Source organism: Bos mutus, chromosome 8 (genome assembly GCF_027580195.1).
Source record: "Bos mutus isolate GX-2022 chromosome 8, NWIPB_WYAK_1.1, whole genome shotgun sequence".
In the NCBI taxonomy this organism is placed as follows: domain Eukaryota; kingdom Metazoa; phylum Chordata; class Mammalia; order Artiodactyla; family Bovidae; genus Bos; species Bos mutus.
Window position 1 is genome coordinate 28,617,079 of NC_091624.1, and position 20,144 is coordinate 28,637,222.

General features: G+C 37.4%; 2 protein-coding genes across 5 annotated transcripts in view; one reads left to right on the plus strand and one right to left on the minus strand.

The window, feature by feature from the left end:
* CENPP (centromere protein P) overlaps nt 1-20,144 on the minus strand; it is a 237,069-nt gene that overhangs the window by 30,349 nt on the left and 186,576 nt on the right. The window lies entirely within an intron of this gene.
* ECM2 (extracellular matrix protein 2) overlaps nt 7,708-20,144 on the plus strand; it is a 42,187-nt gene continuing 29,750 nt past the window's right edge. For 2 of the 3 annotated variants that reach the window (XM_005901828.3, XM_005901829.3), the window contains exons 1-2: nt 7,708-7,873; nt 18,762-19,074. In XM_005901828.3, the coding sequence (XP_005901890.1) occupies nt 18,786-19,074 (289 nt within the window). In that variant the 5' untranslated portion in view covers nt 7,708-7,873; nt 18,762-18,785. The remainder of the gene's footprint in view (nt 7,874-18,761; nt 19,075-20,144) is intronic. The other variant, XM_070375272.1, reaches the window with a different exon arrangement.

Below are 20,144 nucleotides of genomic sequence, written 5' to 3' on the forward strand. Positions count from 1 at the left end.
CTGGATAAAACGCTTAGAGGAAAACATAGGCAGAACACTCTTTGACATAAAACACAGCAGTATCTTTTCTGAGCCATTTTCTGAGTAGACTTGTGTAAATAAAACCAAAATAAACAAATGGGACCTCATTAAACTCAAAAGCTTTTGCACAGCAAAGGAAATCACAAACAAAACAAAAAGACAATCCATGGAATGGGAAAAAATTTTTGCAAACAATGCAACTGATAAGGGATTAGTCTGCAAAATTTATAAACAACTCATGTGGCTCAACATCCAAAACACAAACAACCCTGTCAAAAAATGGGCAGAAGACCTAAATAGACATTTCTCCAGAGAAGACATGCAGATGGCCAAGAGATGCATGAAAAGATGCTTAACATCACTAATTATTAGAGAAATGCAAATCAAAACTACGATGAAATACCACATCAGGAAAGTTATGACCAGCCTAGATAGCATATTCAAAAGCGGAGACATTACTTTGCCAACAAAGGTCCGTCTAGTCAAGGCTATGGTTTTTTCAGTAGTCATGTATGGTTGTGAGAGTTGGACTGTAAAGAAATCTGAGGGCCAAAGAATTGATGCTTTTGAACTGTGGTGTTGGAGAAGACTCTTGAGAGTCCCTTGGACTGCAAGGAGATCCAACCAGTCCATTCTAAAGGAGATCAGTCCAGGTGTTTTTTGGAAGGAATGATGCTAAAGCTGAAACTCCAGTACTTTGGCCACCTCATGCAAAGAGTTGACTCATTGGAAAAGACTCTGATGCTGGGAGGGATTGGGGGCAGGAGGAGAAGGGGACGACAGAGGATGAGATGGTTGGATTGCATTACTGACTCGACAGACATGAGTTTGGGTAAACTCCAGGAGTTGGTGATGAACAGGGAGGCCTGGCTTGCTGTGATTCATGGGTTTGCAAAGAGTCAGACACGACTGAGCGACTGAAGTGAACTGAACCACATCATGCCAGTCATAATGGCCATAATAAAAAAGTCTATAAACAATAAATGCTGGAGAGGGTATGGAGAAAAGGGAGCCCTCCTACACTGTTGGTGGGAATGTAAAATAGTACAGCCACTATGGACAAAAATCAGGAAGTTCCGTAAGAAGCTAAAAATAGTTATCATATGATCCAGCAATCCCACTCCTGGGCATATATCCAGAGAAATCCATGGTTCAAAAGGATACAGGCACCCCAGTATTCACTGTGGTTCTGTTTACAAGAGCCAAGACATGGAAGCAACATAAATGTTTGTTGACAGAGGAATGGATAAAGAACATGTGGTACATATATACAATGGAATATTGCTGTTCAGTTGCTAAGTGGTTTCCTACTCTTTGTAACCCATGGACTGTGGCATCAGGCTTCTCTGTCCTTCACTATCTCCCAGAGTCTATTCAAATTCATGTCCATTGAGTTGGTGATGCTGTTTATCTAACCATCTCATCCTCTGTTGCCTTCTTCTCCTTTTGCTTTCAATCTTTCCCAGCATCAGGGTCTTTTCTAATGAGTCAGTTCTTCACATCAGGTGGCCAAAGTATTGGAGCTTCAGCTTCAGCATCAGTCCTTCCAATGAATATTCAGGACTGATTTTCTTTAGGACTGACTAGATACATCTTTCACTTTCATCAAGAGGCTCTTTAGTTCCTCTTTGCTTTCTGATATAAGGGTGGTATTATCTGCATATCTGAGGTTACTGATATTCCTCCTGGCAATCTTGATTCCAGCTTGTGCTTCATCCAGCCCAGAATTTTGTATGATGTATTCTGCATATAAGTTAAATAAGCTGGGTGACAATATACATCCTTGATGTACTCCTTTCCCAATTTGGAACCAGTCTGTTGTTCCACGTCTGGTTCTAACTGTTGCTTCTTGACCTACATACAGATTTCTCAGGAGGCAGATAAGGTGGTCTGGTGTTCCCTTCTCTTTAAGAAGTTTCCACAGTTTGTTGTGATCCACAAAGGCTTTAGCAGAGTCAATGAAGCAGAAGTAGATGTTTTTCTGGAATTCTCTTGCTTTTTCTACAATCCAATGGATGTTGGCAATTTGATCTCTGGTTCCTCTGTCTTTTCTAAATCCAGCTTGAATATCTGGAATTTCTTGATTCATGTACTGTTGAAGCCTAACTTGGAGAATTTTGAGCATTCCCTTGCTAGTGTGTGAGATGAGTACAATTTATGTGGTAGTTTGAACATTCTTTGGCATTGCCTTTCTTTGGGATTGGAATGAAAACTGACCTTTTCCAGTCCTGTGGCCACTGCTGAGTTTTCCAAATTTGCTGGCATATTGAGTGCAGCACTTTCACAGCATCATCTTTTAGGATTTGAAATAGCTCAACTGGAATTTCATCACCTCCACTATCTCTGTTTGTAGTGATGCTTCCTAAGCACTTGTAATATGCTCACCAGAAAAAATTTATTTTCCATCTCTCACCATACAGTTGAGTCCCTTTACTCATTTCACCACCCCCTCATTTTAGATTTCCTATGCAAAGAAAGCATTTCACCTGTCTAATAAGTTTTTTCCTTCCTTAATTTTCTTACACTTTTTGGGGGACTGCATTACATGTTCTGCTGGATCTCAAGTTTCCTGACCAAGGATTGAACTTAGGCCCCTGGCAGCAAAAGTCCCAACCACTGAACCACCAGAGAATTCCTGATTTTCTACTTATACCCAATTTTCTACTTTTCTACTTAAATTCCACACCCCCCCCTTTTCTTGTTTTACTGCACTTGCCAGAATTTTCAGTGAGCCTGCTTGTCTCGTTCCCAGAAAAGGAAAAATTGCAGTATCACAACATTATTTTTTAATAATAGCTTTGCTGAGATATAATTTACATATCATTAAATTCACCCTTTTAGAGTACAAATTTAGTGGGGTTTAGTATTTTCATCGGAGAAGGCAGTGGCACCCCACTCCAGTACTCCTGCCGGGAAAATCCCATGGATGGAGGAGCCTGGAGGGCTGCAGTCCATGCGGTCGCTGAGGGTCGGACGTGACTGAGCGACTTCACTTTCGCTTTTCACTTTCAAGCATTGGAGAAGGGGATGGCAACCCACTCCAGTGTTCTTGCCTGGAGAATCCCAGGGACGGGGGAGCCTGGTGGGCTGCCGTCTCTGGGGTCACACAGAGTCGGACACGACTGAAGCGACTTAGCAGCAGTAGCAGCAGCAGCAGTATTTTCATATTTGGGAGATATCACTAATGCCTATTTTTGGAACATTTGGGCCACTTTATGAAGAGACACTGTACTCAGTAGCAGTCACCCCCCATTCTGTCACCCCACTCTAAGTCTCCTCACCCCAGCAACCACTCATCTACTTTCTGCCTAGTGGATCTGCCTACTGTGGACACTCCATACAAAAGAGGCATACAATATGTGGCCTCTTGTGACTGGCTTCTTGCACTGAACATAATGTGTTTGAGGTTCATCCATGTTGTAGCATGTATCATACCATTCCTTTTCATTGCTGAATAATACTCCACTGTAGAAACAGACTATACTTACTTTCTCCATTCACCAGCTAGATATTTGAGTTGTTCCCACATTTTGGCTGTTATGAAGAGTGTAGCTTCAAAATTGGTGTACAGTTTTCATGTGGATTTATGTTTCCACTTCTCTTGGGTATATAGCTAGGAGTGGAAGCAAGTTATTTTCTGTAGATACTCTGACACACTAATGAGTTCTCTTCTATTTCTAGTACGTAAAAGCTTTTTTCCTCCTTCTTCCTTCTTTAGACCTTGAGATGATCATATAATGTTTGGATTTTATCCTTAAATCAACCAGGTACTTGTTGAATAAGCCTAGTAGAGTCATGATATATTATCCTATTTATATACTAGTAGATTTGGTTTGCTAATATTTTAGTTTTTTAAAATCTATGTTCCTTAGTGAGACTGATTTACAATTACCCTTTTTTATAATTTCCTTGTCAGGTTATAGTATGGTTATGCTGACCTTAAAGAACTGTTCAGAAGAATGTGTTGATTAATATAGGCCTGTAGTAGGGACTTCCCTGGTGGTCCACTGGTTGAGATTCTGGACTTCGAATGCCCGGGGCACGTGTTCCCACATGTGATGTGGCCAAAAGATGTGTGTAGTATTCTTTGTGGGAAGATGAAGCAACTTCAGTATGAGTTAGCTGAAAAGGCATTTGACTATGACACTAGGAAGGGATATAGAATAGGCTTGAGGTAAGATAAGACTCCCATTTCTGAGAGGACCCTTACTTAAAATTTTCAAAATTTAGCTTTATCTGAGTGTTATCTACAAAGTTGTCATAAGCAACTACAACCTTAAAAGAAAAACTAACTCATTGGCACTTTCTACCACAGAGGTAAAAATACCGAAAAGGAGTTGGTACCTGCACTGGCTGTGCTTATAGCCCGAGTGCTGAAGGACCTGTTGACATCCTGTTTGGTGACCAACACCAAACTGCAGAGCAGCCGTCAGAGCCAAGCTTTAGAACATAGTTATGGCTGCAATAATAAAAGGGAGGAGAACACTAATACCAGCATTTTCCATGTGTTGATACTACTGTGGTTAAAACAGTTTCTGCAGAAGGACTCATGTAACAGTCCATTAACTCACAAGATTTTAGAGCAGGGACCTCAGAAACTGTATAATCTGGTTCTCTGCAATTTTGCCAGTCTTGGCTACTCCTCTATGTGGCTATTTAAATTATTTCTCTTTCTAATTGTTTAATTTTTTTTTTAAAGATTCCTTTTATCTGACCTGGTTATGAAAAGCTCAAAACATTATAAGAATACAGAATTACATACTAAAAATCCTCTCATAATTCCATCACCCAAAGATAACTAACAGTTTGTTATTTATTTCTTCCATTTTTTTCTCTAGGAAGATACTAAATTGTATATGTTAAAAGAAGGTAACATAATAGCACATGCGCTGCTTTAAAGTTTCTTTCTTCTTCTTGGTAATACTGTGGACAACTATGATGTCTGTATAATAGTTACTTCAGTCTCTCGATGTAACTTTATAACAGCCTACTGTTCCCTGTCAGTATACAACTGATTAATTACCCTCTACACTTGGGTACAATGTTTTAAAGTACTTTCCTGGAGGTACACTTGTGCAGAGAAAGACATGTTTCTATAATGGATTCCTAGAAGTGGAAGGCTGGGACAGAACATAGCTATTGCTAAGTTGTTCTCAAAAGAATGAGTTTTTGTTTGCTCTAGGCAATGTGTCCAATACTGCATGTTATTCACATTTTTTTCTTCCGAAAACAATGTATATATTTCAAATCAAGCCACATTCTCTTTTAAAGACTATCAAAAAATTTTATTTTATTTTATTATTTTTGATGCATGGACTCTCTCTAGTTGCAGCAAGCAGGGGCCACTCTTCCTTGCAGAACACGGGTTCTCGGTGTGTGGGCTTCAGTAGTTGTGGCTCATAGGCTGCAGTAGCTGTGTCACAAGGATTTATTTGTTCCACGGCATGTGGAATCTTCCCAGGCCAGGGATTGAACCCATGTCTCCTGCACTGACAGGGAGATTTTTAATCACTGGACCACCAGGGAAGGCCTGGGTGTGTGTGTGTGTGAGTTGCTCAGCCATGTCTGACTCTTTGCGACCCTATGGACTGTAGCGTGGCAGACTCCTGTGTCCATGGAATTCTCAAGGCAAGAATACTGGAATGGGTTGCCATTTCCTTCTTCAGGGGATCTTCCTGACCCAGGGATTGAACCTGGGTCCCTTGCATTAGAGGCAGATTCTTTACCATCTGAGCTATAGGGAAGTTCCTAGGGAAGGCCTAAAGACTTTTTTTTTTTTAAAGCAGTTTCAGATGCACAGAAAAAACAGAGGAAGGTACAGAAGTTTTCCATATATCCCTAGTACTCTCATCACACAGCCTCCCCCAGTAGAGTGGTGCATTTGTTACATCTGATGAACCTATATACAACATAATCACTCAGGCTTATAAGTTACAAATGCATTGGAGAAGGAAATGGCAACCCACTCCAGTGTTCTTGCCTGGAGAATCCCAGGGACGGGGGAGCCTGGTGGGCTGCCGTCTATGGGGTCGCACAGAGTCGGACACGACTGAATCGACTTAGCAGCAGCAGCAGCAGCAGAAGCAATAGGTGTCTAGTGGCATCTCATTCTTGATTTAATCTCCAAAGCTCTTTTCAGATTGTGTGTAGGTATTCTGGGGGAAGAGATGAGGGGAACTCCTATCTCTAATGTTAGTATCTTCTCAAATATTTGGTAATCCTGGGCTATCTACTTATGTTAGAAACACTGACCAAAAGCTCAGAATGTGTGGGTAGAGATAGTCAACTTAGTGTTTGTACTCGGTTGAGCTAGTTTGGATCCCTTTTCTATTAGACACGCAAAACCAAGTAGATGAGAACATGGGTCAATTTGGAGGTAAATGCATAATACTTGGAACAAATGATGGAGACATCAGGAGGATTGGGGTCATATACCTTGCTTCTGCTGAGTGCAGTTTCCCAATGAATCTCACCATTCCTAAGATCTATAATTTTTAAACTTGGAACACTCACAAAATTATCCTGTCTTACACCTGTTTGGGCTATAGTGTCATCTGTCAGAGCCTATATGCCTTCAGTCTTTAAGGAATTTATCAAAAATTCTGTCTTCTAATAGTACTAATAATTTTGTGATGCAGTACTACATTTTTAAAAGAAAATGTAGTTTTTAGTTTTAGGAATTTGGGTGGCCCATGTGCTCAATCTATCATCTTGATTTGATCTATCCAAGTCACATTAAGATTTTGGAAAGACAAAAATGTAGTTCTTCTCTGTCAAGCAAGTTCTTCTCTGTCAAGACCCTTGAGGTAAATTAAGAATTAAAAAAAACAGATATTAAAATTACCTAGCCTATGACAGGCATTTTGTATTGCTATTCATTCTATTTGCACAAAAATTTGAAGGGTAGGTATTACCATCCCAGCTGTATAAAGAATAAACAGTTATAAACAGCAGTAATTCATCCAAGGTCCCCCATAAGGAGCACTGTAGGCCAGGAACCTTGATCTGACTGTGACCTGCTCATTCGCAGATGAAGAAACTGAGGCTGAACTAGATAACCAATTTGCCCTAATCAGAAGCCTCACGGCTCTCTTGCCTATTTTATTATTGCTTAAGGTTGGAAGTTATATAATTTCAGTGACACTAATATATAACAGCTTTTTAAAAATTTATTTATTTTTGGCTGTTCTTGGTCTTTGTTACTATGTGTGGCGGCATGTGGGGTCTTCCTGGATCAGGGATCAAACCCGTGTCCGCCTGCAGGCAAATTCTTTACCACTGAGCCACCAGGGAAGCCCTGTTTTGTTAACAATATTGTGTGGGAGACTGGTATGGCTGGCAGGGAGCTGATTAGAGATTTAAATAACATTAACCCAATTAAGGCATCCCAGGAATGTATAGTCCTCTAACTTGGGAACAATAGCATCTCTGCAGTCTGATAAAGCTCTAGTGACACGCAGGCTAGTATGAATGTTAACATTTTTAATGCAATTAGTCTGTGAAAATCACACATTTCTTAAGCTCCACTTTTGTTGTTTCTAACTCCACTTTCTCAGCCTACAGACTAAAGCTTCCCGCCCCCACCCCCTGCTGCTTTCCATTTTCCCGTGATTTAGAACAAATATTTGCCTTGGTAACCATTTTCCCTAGTTACTCTCTTGGCTGATTTTCTGCACAAAGAACCGAAAGGCATGTAACCCCAAGGGAGGCAGTTATTTTAGATTTTACAAAGAAGTCAGTTAACATTTTTCAACACTCCCTTCTTTGTCTTAAAGAAAGCTCTGGTTTTGTTTCATTTTCATCCGGAGACTTAAATGACACCAAGCAAAGCCTACTTAGTTTAGATTTCCAGGTAAAATGTTTTAAATTTTAAGTTTCTACTAAAGCGTGTGGAATGGTTTTAATATTTGGGTGTTTTGTGTGGCAAATATGTTTAGCACTTGAGGAAATTAGCTCTTACTAATAGGTTTTTAAAGTTTAAAGTGTACATTATTTTGTTTACTTGTTTTTTTTTTTTTCAGGATGACTACTTCTGAAGTATTTAAAACTTTATGAATTAGGATTAAATATATTTTTATATGTTTAAATAGAGTTACTTGTTCAATAGAAGTATAAGTTGGTTTGAAAATTTCATTCTTTTCTATTTTACAGTCCTAAGGAGCATAAAGGATTAATTAAAAATGTTTTTCATTTTAAGCCTACTAAGCGAAGTTAAAAGGGATAATAGGTATCTTGTGGCTTTGTGTAGAAGATTAAAATTGAATTTAAACCCTTTTAAAGCTTACTTAAGACAGCTGATGAAAAACTTTTAATAAAAAAATAAGTTAATCAAGATTTACAGATGATATTTAATGTTGGGATAAACACAAAAAATACTAAAAAGAAAGACAATTTTACTTGATCAAAATAATGCCTACAGTGGTTAGACCGACTGTATCATAAACGTTTACCTCCAGAAACATATTCACTCAATTATAAAGTAAATATTAAATGCTATGTGAAATTTTATAAATCACTGAAAATAACAAAGGCATAGGCATCAATGATAAAATTATTATTGAGAGGCCATTTCATAAAACTTATTTAAACATTTCAATGAGACTATTTATAGAGTCTGATTTTGTTAAAATTAAGATAGCTCTGTAAATTTATTTCTGTATATACCTATTTAGGCTTCTGTATAAGCAAAAAATGAGCCAATTTGGGGTGGGGGAGGCAGAGAGAGAGAGGTAGGGATAATGGGAGAAGGGTGAGCTTGGGCAGTACTCTTGTTAAGTTAACAGGCTCAGGGACAACATGATGCCTGAGACACTCATTAAGTTTACCTCCAGAGCCCTTAGGTCCAGGGCCTGACTCCTCATAACTCTCACCTAACACAGAATGGAGAGTTACATATCCAACTGTCAACTGTCAAAGCAAGAAAATCTCCATGTACAGATTTTATGTATAACACAGAATTTACACTACCACAGTTCACCTCCCCTGCCACTTAGCAAATTCTACTTCTACCCTGTCTCATGGGCCAACTTTTCATATTGCTTTCCCCTGCTGCTGTTATCATTTCTTCCCAACATATTAGCTTGTTCTCTGAATTGACTTTTACAATTTCAGTTGCCAGTCAACTAGGGAATTTGCTCCTCCCTCACATTTTGCAAGTTAGTTTTTTAAAAACCTAATGTAGATGACAAAACATTGTTCTAATATAGTTTCATCTCAATGACCTACAGTAAAGGGTTTGAAATGCAGTAATTAATGTACATATATACTGAAAAAAAGATTGCATGCTGAGGTTAGTTGACATGAAAATACCCTAGAGGCTGCCACTTGTTGAGCTAATGTAAAGTGGTGACAAGTCAGCATGTGACCCAAGTACAACCTGACTAGAGGAGGATAATTCAAGTGGCTAAAGTTATAAAAAGAACTACCGAGATTCAAGAGGGCAAGCTAAGCAGATATCACTCCTTTCCTCTCACCAAATACCTAGAAATAAGAGAAGATATATTACAAATAAATACACACATGGATATGTAGCTATGTAGGAAATAAGAAGGGAAACTTGTGGTGAGACAGAAACCGTGAGGAATCCTTCAAATACAAAGAGAAGATGTGAATGAATTTAAAGAGGAAAAACAGCCTTGAATAGGTATAGGAAAGAACTGAGTTTAAAGAACGTATGTGGAAAAGAAATATTTCTTTTACTTGGGAGTAAAAGATCCCAAAAAGGATACATAAAGAAGGAAAAAACAAACAAAAAACCCTGTACATTATATTAAAACCTCTGAATATTAAAAGTAAGTTTAAGATGTGAAAAGAACCTCTCCAGAGAGAGGAAAAAGGGTTTATTACAAAGAGATGAGAATCAGATTCAAGTTAAACTCTTCATCAATAAAAGCAGATATAAAAAAACAAATGGAACAATACATATAAAGTATTGAAGGAAAATGATTTTAAAATCATAATTCTACTTCCAACTAAACAAAATGATATTTTCTGACATAAAAGAATTAAAATTTACAACCCAAAACATTCGCTCAAAGAAAGAGGATATATTTTCAGTGAAATAAAACTAATCTGAGGTGACTTCTGCTTTCATAACTGCAGTCTAGGCAATTTAGACTGCTGAGAATTGTTTTTTTAAAAAGTAGGAAAAATAACAGGGCCAATATTTAGGACAAAACTAAAACCCAAAGATCTTTTCTTCTGGAGGCATCTGTGGAACCGAAAGAGGTGACTGAGAAGGTTAGTATAGCTTTAAAGCAGCCGCTCAAGTCATGACAGAAATAAAACTCAAGGAAAGGAGCAGGAAGTAGCAGGGGTGGTAGGAAAAAGTGATGCTGATGAAATCACCAGGCTTTGGTTTGGGACCTAAAATATAATTATTAACTAGATATAGTGAAACTCAGCTTCAAATCATGTAATTTATGATTGATAGTACACTTAATTTCATGTTTGAATGTAAATTCTTTTAGGATAAATAATACATCATTATAGGCTTCAAAGTATTTTCATAATTTTTCATATGTAATGGCTGGCAGTCAAATACCATCAGGCATAAGAAGAAACAGAAGAAAATGGCTAAAAACTGAAAAAGAAATAACAGACAATAGAAATAGACATATACATGGTCCCAAAATGGAGTTGTCAGACTCAGACTTAAATAAATGTGATTACCATGTGGAAAACATGAAAGATTAAAAATTTCAGTAGAGAATCAGAAAGAATAAAAACCCATTAAAAACCCGAAAAGCTAAGAAACCAGAAAAACAGAAACAAGGAAGTCAATGGATGGATTCAAGTCAATAGTGGATAAACCACAGCTGAACAGAAGGAAAGAGGTTAGTGGAATAACCAGGATCAATCACAGGGTGACGAAAGGATGAAAAATATGAGAGAAAGTGACATTAAAGACAATGAGAAGACTGTCATACATGTGGGCTTCCCTGGTGGCTCAGATGGTAAAGCATCTGCCTGCAATGCAGGAGACCTGGGTTCAATCCCTGGGTCAGGAAGATCCCCTGGAGAAGGAAATGGCAACCTACTCCAGTACTCTTGCCTGGAAAATTCCATGGATGGAGGAGCCTGGTGGGCTACAGTCCATGGGGTCGCAAAGAGTTGGACATGACTGAGTGACTTCACTTCACTTCATCATACATGTTGGAGAAGGAAATGGCAACCCACTCCAGTATTCTTGCCTGGAGAATTCCATGGACTGAGGAGCCTGGTGGGCTACATACAGTCCATGGGGTCACAAAGAGGTGGACACAGCTGAGTGACTAACACATCATATATGTCATTGTAGTTCTAAAATAAAAAGGAGAGAGAAGCAGAAGAGAATTATTTGAAGAGGTAAGGGCTAAGAAGTTTCCAAATTTGATGAATATAAGATCACAGATTCAAGAAGTGCTATGAATCCCAATAGAGAATATCTTAAAAGCAGCCCCAAAAAAGTTACCTTTAAAGGAAAAATAATTAGATTGACAGATGACTACTCAATACAAAATATGGAAAAAAGAAGACATTGGAGTGAAATCTTCAAAATGCTAAAACACTTGCTAACCTAGAATTCCATATATAGTGAATACATTCTTTCAGAATGAACATAAGATATGAATATTTTCATATAAACAAACATACAAAGGAACTGGTCACCAGTTGTCCTGCACTAAAGGAATTACTAAAAGGTATTCTTCAATTAGGAAGAAAATAATCCTGATAGAAGACTGGAGATGCAGGAAGAAATGAGAAAGAAAAAGGATAAATATTTACATAGATCTAAACTAGTGGTTCTTAACTGGAGGCAGACTGATTCTTTCCATCTCCCAAGACACATATGGTAATATTTGAAGATATTTTTGGTTGCTGTAACTGAGAGGAAGGTGGTAGTGGTATCTGGGTAGAACCAGGGATACTACCAACTCTACAAGGGCCAGCTCCCCCCTCCACTACAAAAAAGGATTATCTGAAACAAATGTTAATAGTGCTAAGATTTAGAGAGCCTGATCTAAATGAACTGTGAGCATAAGATCATCATCATCGTCTTTTGAATAAAGAACTAAAATATGTAACAAAAGTAGTAGATGTGTTAGAATGAGGTAAGTAAAGTTAAAGTTGTCTGGAAATAGGTAAAGGTACTAATTTATATTAGACTTGATAAGTCAAGGATGTATGTGGTAATCTCAGAACATAAAAGGAAAAAGTATATAATGACTAATGGAATAATAAAAACAAAGCAGCAAAAACCAAGTAAGCAAGAATGAAAAAAAATTAAAAACACAGAACATGCAGGACAACTAGAAAACAGATAACTGGAAAATAGATTTCAATCCAAAGATATCAAATGTTACAACAAATACAAATAGACAAAATATTCAATTAAAAGATCAAAGATAAAAATTGTCATGTCACACTAAAAATGATATGCTAATAGAAAGTATATTGAAAATATGAAAGGGTGAAAGTAAAATAATGCAAAAATATATTAACCAATGAGGGACTGAACATGGGCCACTGGCAGTGAAAGGGTGGCGTATCAAATACTGGGTTGCCAAGGAATTCTCACAGGAGTGTTTATAATAAAAGAAAAATGAAAAAAAAAATTAAATATCCATCACCAAATTGTTACATAACTTATGGAATGAAAATAGAGTGCACAGACTATAAGCATTTACAAACACTGCTATATATGTCCATATGACTATGATTTATTACTGAATGGAAAGAAAACAGGTTGTACTGAAACATATATAGAATAGTTCATTTACATTTAAATATATATGCTCATACATGTTTAGGAGGCATCTTGAAAGACACTCTTAAACTAGCAGTTGGGAAACTATGGCCCACAGGCCAAATCCTGTTTTTCAAAGTGCCATCAGAACATAGTTGCGGCCATCCATTTACTTCTTGTCCATTGCTATTTTGGGGTACAATAACAAAGTTGAGTAGTTTCAACAGAGATTGTTGTCTTGCAAAGCTGAAAATGTTTACTCTCTGGACCCTGAAGAAAAAGTATGCCTACCCTTGTAATAAACTATGAATTATGGTTAAGCAACTTGTCTTTTATGCCTACATATCATTTTGAGTTTTTTAAGAACTATGTACTATTTTTAGAAACTTAAACACATCTTTAAAAGCATTGATAAAAAAGATTAAGAACTCAGAGGAAAGATAACTGTGTAAATGTGGCTTTTATCTTTAAACCTCTTATGAGCCATGATGTGACCAACAACAAATTGTAGCTCAATCTAAGGAAGACTTTTCTGGCAGAGCAGTTTGAACATGGATGATAAAGAACACATGTATACCTGTGGCAGATTCATTTTGATATTTGGCAAAACTGATACAATTTTGTAAAGTTTAAAAATAAAATAAAATTTAAAATTAAAAAAAAAAAAAAAAAAAAAGAATTTCCCATGAATGGAAAAGCAGATGACTTCAAAGATTCATTCAAAATCTAAGTTCTATAGAGTGAAGCACCATTATAAATGATACAGATTTCAAGGAAACAGAAGCATCACCCGAGCACAACGAAAACAAAAACTGAAAGTAGGATCATAAATAAAGGAACGTGCAATTCTGATTAATGAGCATACAAGCATAATACAGAGATGTTGTGGATTTGATTAGACCGCCAATAAGGGGAGTCACACATTTCTTTTGTTTGTTTTCAAGTGCATAAAAGTTATATTCATAGTACACTCTAGTCTATTAAGTGTGAAATAGCATTATGTAAAAAAAAATATTGCTATTGTTTAGTTGCTAAATCATGTCTGACTCTTTGAGATCTCATGGACTGTCTCCAGGCTTCTCTGTCCATGGGATTTCCCAGGAAAGAATACTGGAGTGGGTTACCATTTTCTTCTCCAGGGGATCTTACTGACCCAGGGATCAAACCTGTGTTTCCTGCATTGGCAGGTGAATTCTTTACCACTGAGCCAGCAGGGAAGCCCTGGTGGCAAAATACTTTATTGCTAAAATATTCCATCTACTTTTTTTTGATTAGTGTTACTAAGGTATATTTTCCATCCTTGTAATTTTAACCTATTTGTATTTTTATTTAGCATGAGTTTCTTATAGGCAGCATAGAGTTGGGTCTTAATTTTTAAAAATTCTACTTGGATAGCCTCTTCCTTTTAATTGTAGCAGTTAACAAATCCACATTCAATATGATTTACAGGTGGCTCAGTGGTAAATAATCCACCTGCCAATGCAGGAGACACTGGTTCGATCTCTGGGTTGGGAAGATCTTCTGGAGAAGGGAATGGCAATTCACTCTAGTATTCTTAACTGGAATATCCCAAGGATAGAGGAGCCTGGTGGGCTACAGTCCATAGGGCTGCAAAGAGTCGGACACGACTGAGTGACTGAGCACAACACATAGTACATGTAATGTTCTGGATTATTTTTATTATTCCACTTTATCATCTTTATTGGCTTATTAGCTATAACTTTTTGTTTAGTGGCTAAAAAAAAATGTGTGGTTGCTCAGTCGTGTCCGACTCTGTGACCCCATGGACTGTAGCCTACGAGGCTCCTCCGTCCATGGGATTTTCCAGGCAAGAGTACTGGAGTGGGTTGCCATTTCCTTCTCCAGGGGATCTTCCCGACCCAGGGATCGAACCCGGGTCTCCTGCATTGCAGGCAGATACTTTACCCTCTAAGCCCCAGGGCATATAATATGTGTCTTTAACTTATTACAGTTTACCTTCAATTGATATTCCTCTTTACTTATAAGTACATTACAACAGTATATTTACACTTTCTCCTTTCTGCTTCTGTTGTCATACACTTTACTTTCACTTAAGATAGAAAGCCCAAAATATGGTATTATTATATTAACACAACTGTTAAACAGATGACTGTATTAAACAATAATTTTTAAAAGAGATTTTAAAATAAAAGAGTACTTATCCATTTGTATGCCATTTCCTGTGGTTTCATTCCTTTGTGTAGCTCCATAATTCCATCTAATATAATTTTCCTTATATGTTAGCATTTTTTGTAGTGCATTTCTGCTAGTGATTAATTCCTTCAGCTTTTCTATGTCTGAAAAAGTCTTTATTTTGCCTGTGTTTCTGAAAGACATTTTCACTGAGTATACAACTCTAAGTAAGGACTTCCTTGGCAGTCCAGTGGTTGAGAGTTTGCCTTTCAATGTAAGGGGTGCTGGGTCAAATCCTGGTCAGGGAGCTAAGAGCCTACATGGCTCTTGACCAAAAAACCAAAACATAAAAGAGAAATAATATTGTAATAAATTCAATGATGACTTTAAAAATGGTCCACATCAAAAAAAAAAAATCTTAAAAAAAAACCCCAAAGAACTCTATTTATTTTTCCCCCAATACCTAAAAGCTATTGCTCCATTGTCTTCTGGCTTGTACTGTTTTGAATGAGAAGTCTTTTATTCTAATGTTTTTTTCTCTGGTTACTTTTAAGATATTCTTATTACTGGTTTAAAAGCAATTTGAATATTTGACATAATTTTCTTCATATTTCTTATTTTTGGGGTTTATTGATATTGGATATGTGGCTTTATAATTTTCTTCATATTTGGGAAAAGACCAGGCTTTATTTCTTCAAACACAGTCCTTCAGGGGCTGGAACTGGATGTAAACTGATCTGCTTAAAGTTGCCTGACAATGTGATGATATTCCGTTCATGTTTTTTTTACTGGTCTTGTGTGTGTGTCTGTTTCATTTTGAGTAACTTCTATGACTATAGTTTCCACTTTACTAATTTTTTCCTATAGTGTCTAATGTCCTACTCATCTCTTGCAGTATAGTTTATTCTCTCTCACATTTTATTTTATATCTTTATAAGTTCATTTGAATTTCTTTTAAATATCTTTCCTTTACCTTCCTGAACATACAAATTATAGTTTTAATAACTTTGAAATTAAAGTTTTTATAACTTTTAATGACCTATTTAATAATTATGCCAGCTGTGCTATGGATGTGTTTCAATAGATTGATCTTCCTCATCATTATGGGTCAACAATTCCTGTTTTGTGCCTGGTAAATTTTTGCTGACTTTCCCAACCCTTGCTGGGTGCTTGCATACAGTTTGATCCTTTCCAGAAGGCTTGCTGTTCAGTTCTGTTACATGTGATCAGATCAGCCATCAGCCCAGAGTAAATTGTTTTCTTTGATGTGCCAATGCCCTTCTGAGCATTCTGCCTGATGCCCTTTGCAGTACAGGTTCTCCGCTATGACTGGTGGACACACAAAGTCTGTCCAGTCTTTTCTAGCCCAAAGATTTTTTTTTTTTTTTTTTGTCATTCATGGTAGTTCTTTCTTCAGTGTTGAATAGTCTGCTCATACAAATGTGTTAATCAGTACTCAGTTGAAGAACTGGCATCTTTGGAAGGCTTTCTCAGGGTTGCTCTCACCTCTCTGTGCTCTGCTCTGCAAATTCTTGCCTCTCTGGGACCCCAGGTTTTGTTTCTTCAGCTCTAGGAGATTGTGAGGCTCTGTTTGGGTCTTCACCCTTGGCTTCAGCCTGGGAAGGAACTCCCTCTAGGCAGTGCGCAGGAGGTTAATTTGGATGTTCCCCCTCTCAGAGATTTCTGTTTTGTGCTACTCCATGTTTATGGTCTGAAAAAGTATTCATTTCTCAAACTTGTTTTTCAGCTTTATCATGTACTGGGCCCTGTGCTGCTCTTAAGACCAGCTGATTAAAAGTTAGTTTGTTTCTCTTACCTCTTTATAACTGGTATTCAGTTCAGTTCAGTTCAGTCGCTCAGTCGTGTCTGACTCTTTGCGACCCCATGAATCGCAGCACGCCGGGCTTCCCTGTCCATCACAAACTCCCAGAGTTCACTCAGACTCACGTCCGTAGAGTCAGTGATGCCATCCAGCCATCTCATCCTCTGTCATCCCCTCCTCCTCCTGCCCCCAATCCCTCCCAGCATCAGAGTCTTTTCCAATGAGTCAACTCTTCACATGAGGTGGCCAAAGTACTGGAGTTTCAGCTTCAGCATCATTCCCTCCAAAGAAATCCCAGGGCTGATCTCCTTCAGAATGGACTGGTTGGATCCCCTTGCAGTCCAAGGGACTCTCAAGAGTCTTCTCCAACACCACAGTTCAAAAGCATCAATTCTTTGGTATTCAGCCTTCTTCACAGTCCAATTCTCACATCCATACATGACCACTAGAAAAACTATAGCCTTGACTAGACGGACCTTTGTTGGCAAAGTAATGTCTCTGCTTTTCAATATGCTATCTAGGTTGGTCATAACTTTCCTTCCAAGGAGTAAACATCTTTTAATTTCATGGCTGCAGTCACCATCCACAGTGATTTTGGAGCCCCCAAAAATAAAGTCTGACACTGTTTCCACTGTTTCCCCATTTATTTCCCATGAAGTGATGGGACCAGATGCCATGATCTTTGTTTTCTGAATGTTGAGCTTGAAGCCAACTTTTGCACTCTCCACTTTCACTTTCATCAAGAGGCTTTTTAGTTTCTCTTCACTTTCTGCCATAAGGGTGGTGTCATCTGCATATCTGAGGTTATTGATATTTCTCCTGGCAATCTTGATTCCAACTTTTGTTTCTTCCAATCCAGCGTTTCTCATGATGTACTCTGCATATAAGTTAAATAAGCAGGGTGACAATATACAGCCTTGACGTACTCCTTTTCCTATTTGGAACCAGTCTGTTGTTCCATGTCCAGTTCTAACTGTTGCTTCCTGACCTGCATACAGATTTCTCAAGAGGCAGGTCAGGTGGTCTGGTATTAGTTTGCTACTGTTCTTATATGATGAAATTATGCTGCTTCCTTCCCAACAAAGAAAATTATAACAATAAAAGAATAGAATAGAAGAGCTGGGAAAATAAGTTTCGGATGACGTTAGTCACAGAATGACTTGGCAGACAAGTGGAGAGAAATCTCCCAAGTAACCTCTGGAAACCTACAACACAGCGGTCCAGAAAGGGGCTGGCAAATTACTGTAGGGGCTAAGTCTGACTCACTGCCTGTTTTTGGAAATAGACTTCTATAGGAACACAGCCATACCCACTTGCGTACATATTGTCTACTTCCATATTACAAGAGTTGAGTGGAGTAGTTATGACAAAGAATGCACGGCCTGTAAAACCTAAAATATTTACTATCTGGTTCTTTATAGACAGAAGTTTGCTCATGCCTGGTCTATAAAGATAAAGATAAAATACTAAAATTTCTTTGGACTTCCATAGTGGTACAGTGGGTAAGAATTTGCCTGCCAATACAGGGGACATGGGTTAGATCCCTGGACCAGGAAGATTCCACATGCCGAGGAGCAACTAACCCAGCATCCCACAACTACTGGGCTGGTGCTCTAGAGCCCACGAGCCACAGCCTCCCCAGAGCCTTCCCTAGAGCCTGCACGCCACAACTACTGAGCCCGTGTGCTGGAACTACTGAAGCCTGAGCACCTCGAGCCTGTGCTTCGCCACAAGAGAAGCCAATGCAATGATAAGCCTGTGCACTGTAATGAGCAGTAGCCCCCGCTCACCTGCAACTAGAGAAAGCCTGCATGCAGCAACGAGGATCCAGTGCAGCCAAACCAAAACAAAAACCTTTGATTCTGACAGAAAAATTCTAAATTCTGACTTGGCAATAATAGTATAGCATTGAGCCCATATATCTATGTTTTATTTCTCAGAGACTTGCTGCTGAGGGATATAGGCAATTATAAGCCAATTTTCAGAGGTAAAAAATTTAGTCACTAACTCCAAAATTCCATTTCATTTTCATCCTAGGAATCAAATGGTGAAAAAGAAAGCATGAAGTTTTCAAGCTTGTATTGTTTTCTTCTGCTTCTCATTTTTCAAACTGACTTTGGACAAAATGAAGAAACTTCTAGGAGGCAAAGAAGGAAGATGTATCATAGAAGACTGAGAAAAAGTTCCTTGTCCACCCACAGATCTGTTAGACAGCCTGGAATTCAGCAGATGAAGACAGTTACACCTGCAGCAAAACTTCCCATAATTAACTTGGATTACAGTATTGAGGAAAATTTTGAATCTTTTTTAAGTGTTCCTGGAGTAGAATCAAGCTATAATGTGTTACCAGGTAAGAAAATAGTAGGAGAGAGGAAGAGAGAGAGAAGCTCCATGAAGAAAATTTTTAAAAACTCAAGTTATTATCTTTTAATTTAATCTATAAAGATAAATTTTGAAGTAATTAAAAAATCATTTATAGAATATACTTATAAAATTATTGGAAAAAGAAAAACATTACTTATTCCACAACTATATTTATAAAACCATACTTACTATTTGGTTTATTATTTCCAGTCTGTTTACTATGCCATGTATTTTAAATAGTTGTAATCCTACTATAGTAATATACATGTCATTTATCATGATAGGTTATCTAGGATATAGAAATAAATGATTCAAATGAGTCTATGAACTCATGGCTATTAAATATTTTCAAACAAATATGAAGTTAAGCCACTGAATTTATTTTATATAGATCAAATTACAGAATTTTTTTCCTGAATTTTTAAAGTTTGAAAAGATTGGAAATTCTTCCAAAGATTTCAACTAGGCATTTTAAACACTAATATGTAATGGTCCGCATTTTTCCAGGTTTGGAAGGAAAAAGTAATTATATTTTACGTATGTTATCATTACATAAAACTCTCAGAAGACAAAAGAAAATATCACCACATAATGTTCTGTGACCAATACTTCATATCTGTCTCAAGAGAACCAAATACTTTTAAATGATGTTATTTCCATGAAGCTAACAGAAATAACATACAATTATGATGAAAATAGACAATTTAGGTCATATTTACAACATGATTGGAGAGAAGAAAGAGTCTCAAGGCAGGGAATCTAAAATGATAATTATAGTGTACCCACAACTCTTAAAGAATGATGAAGTCAATTTCTCTAATTATGTGGAAAGATATCTAAGCTATAATAACAGAAAATAAAAAGACTGAAAAGCAGTATCCATAATGTGATCTCAAATCTGTTTTAAAAATATACAATATATGGTGATGTGTATAAAGTACAAACAATGTATACTAAACATTTCTAAATTGTCCTAAAATGTTTTCCAGTGGTCTGGAAAACAGACTTTTAAAAAATTGTGATAAAACACACATAACATAAAACTTATCATTTAAC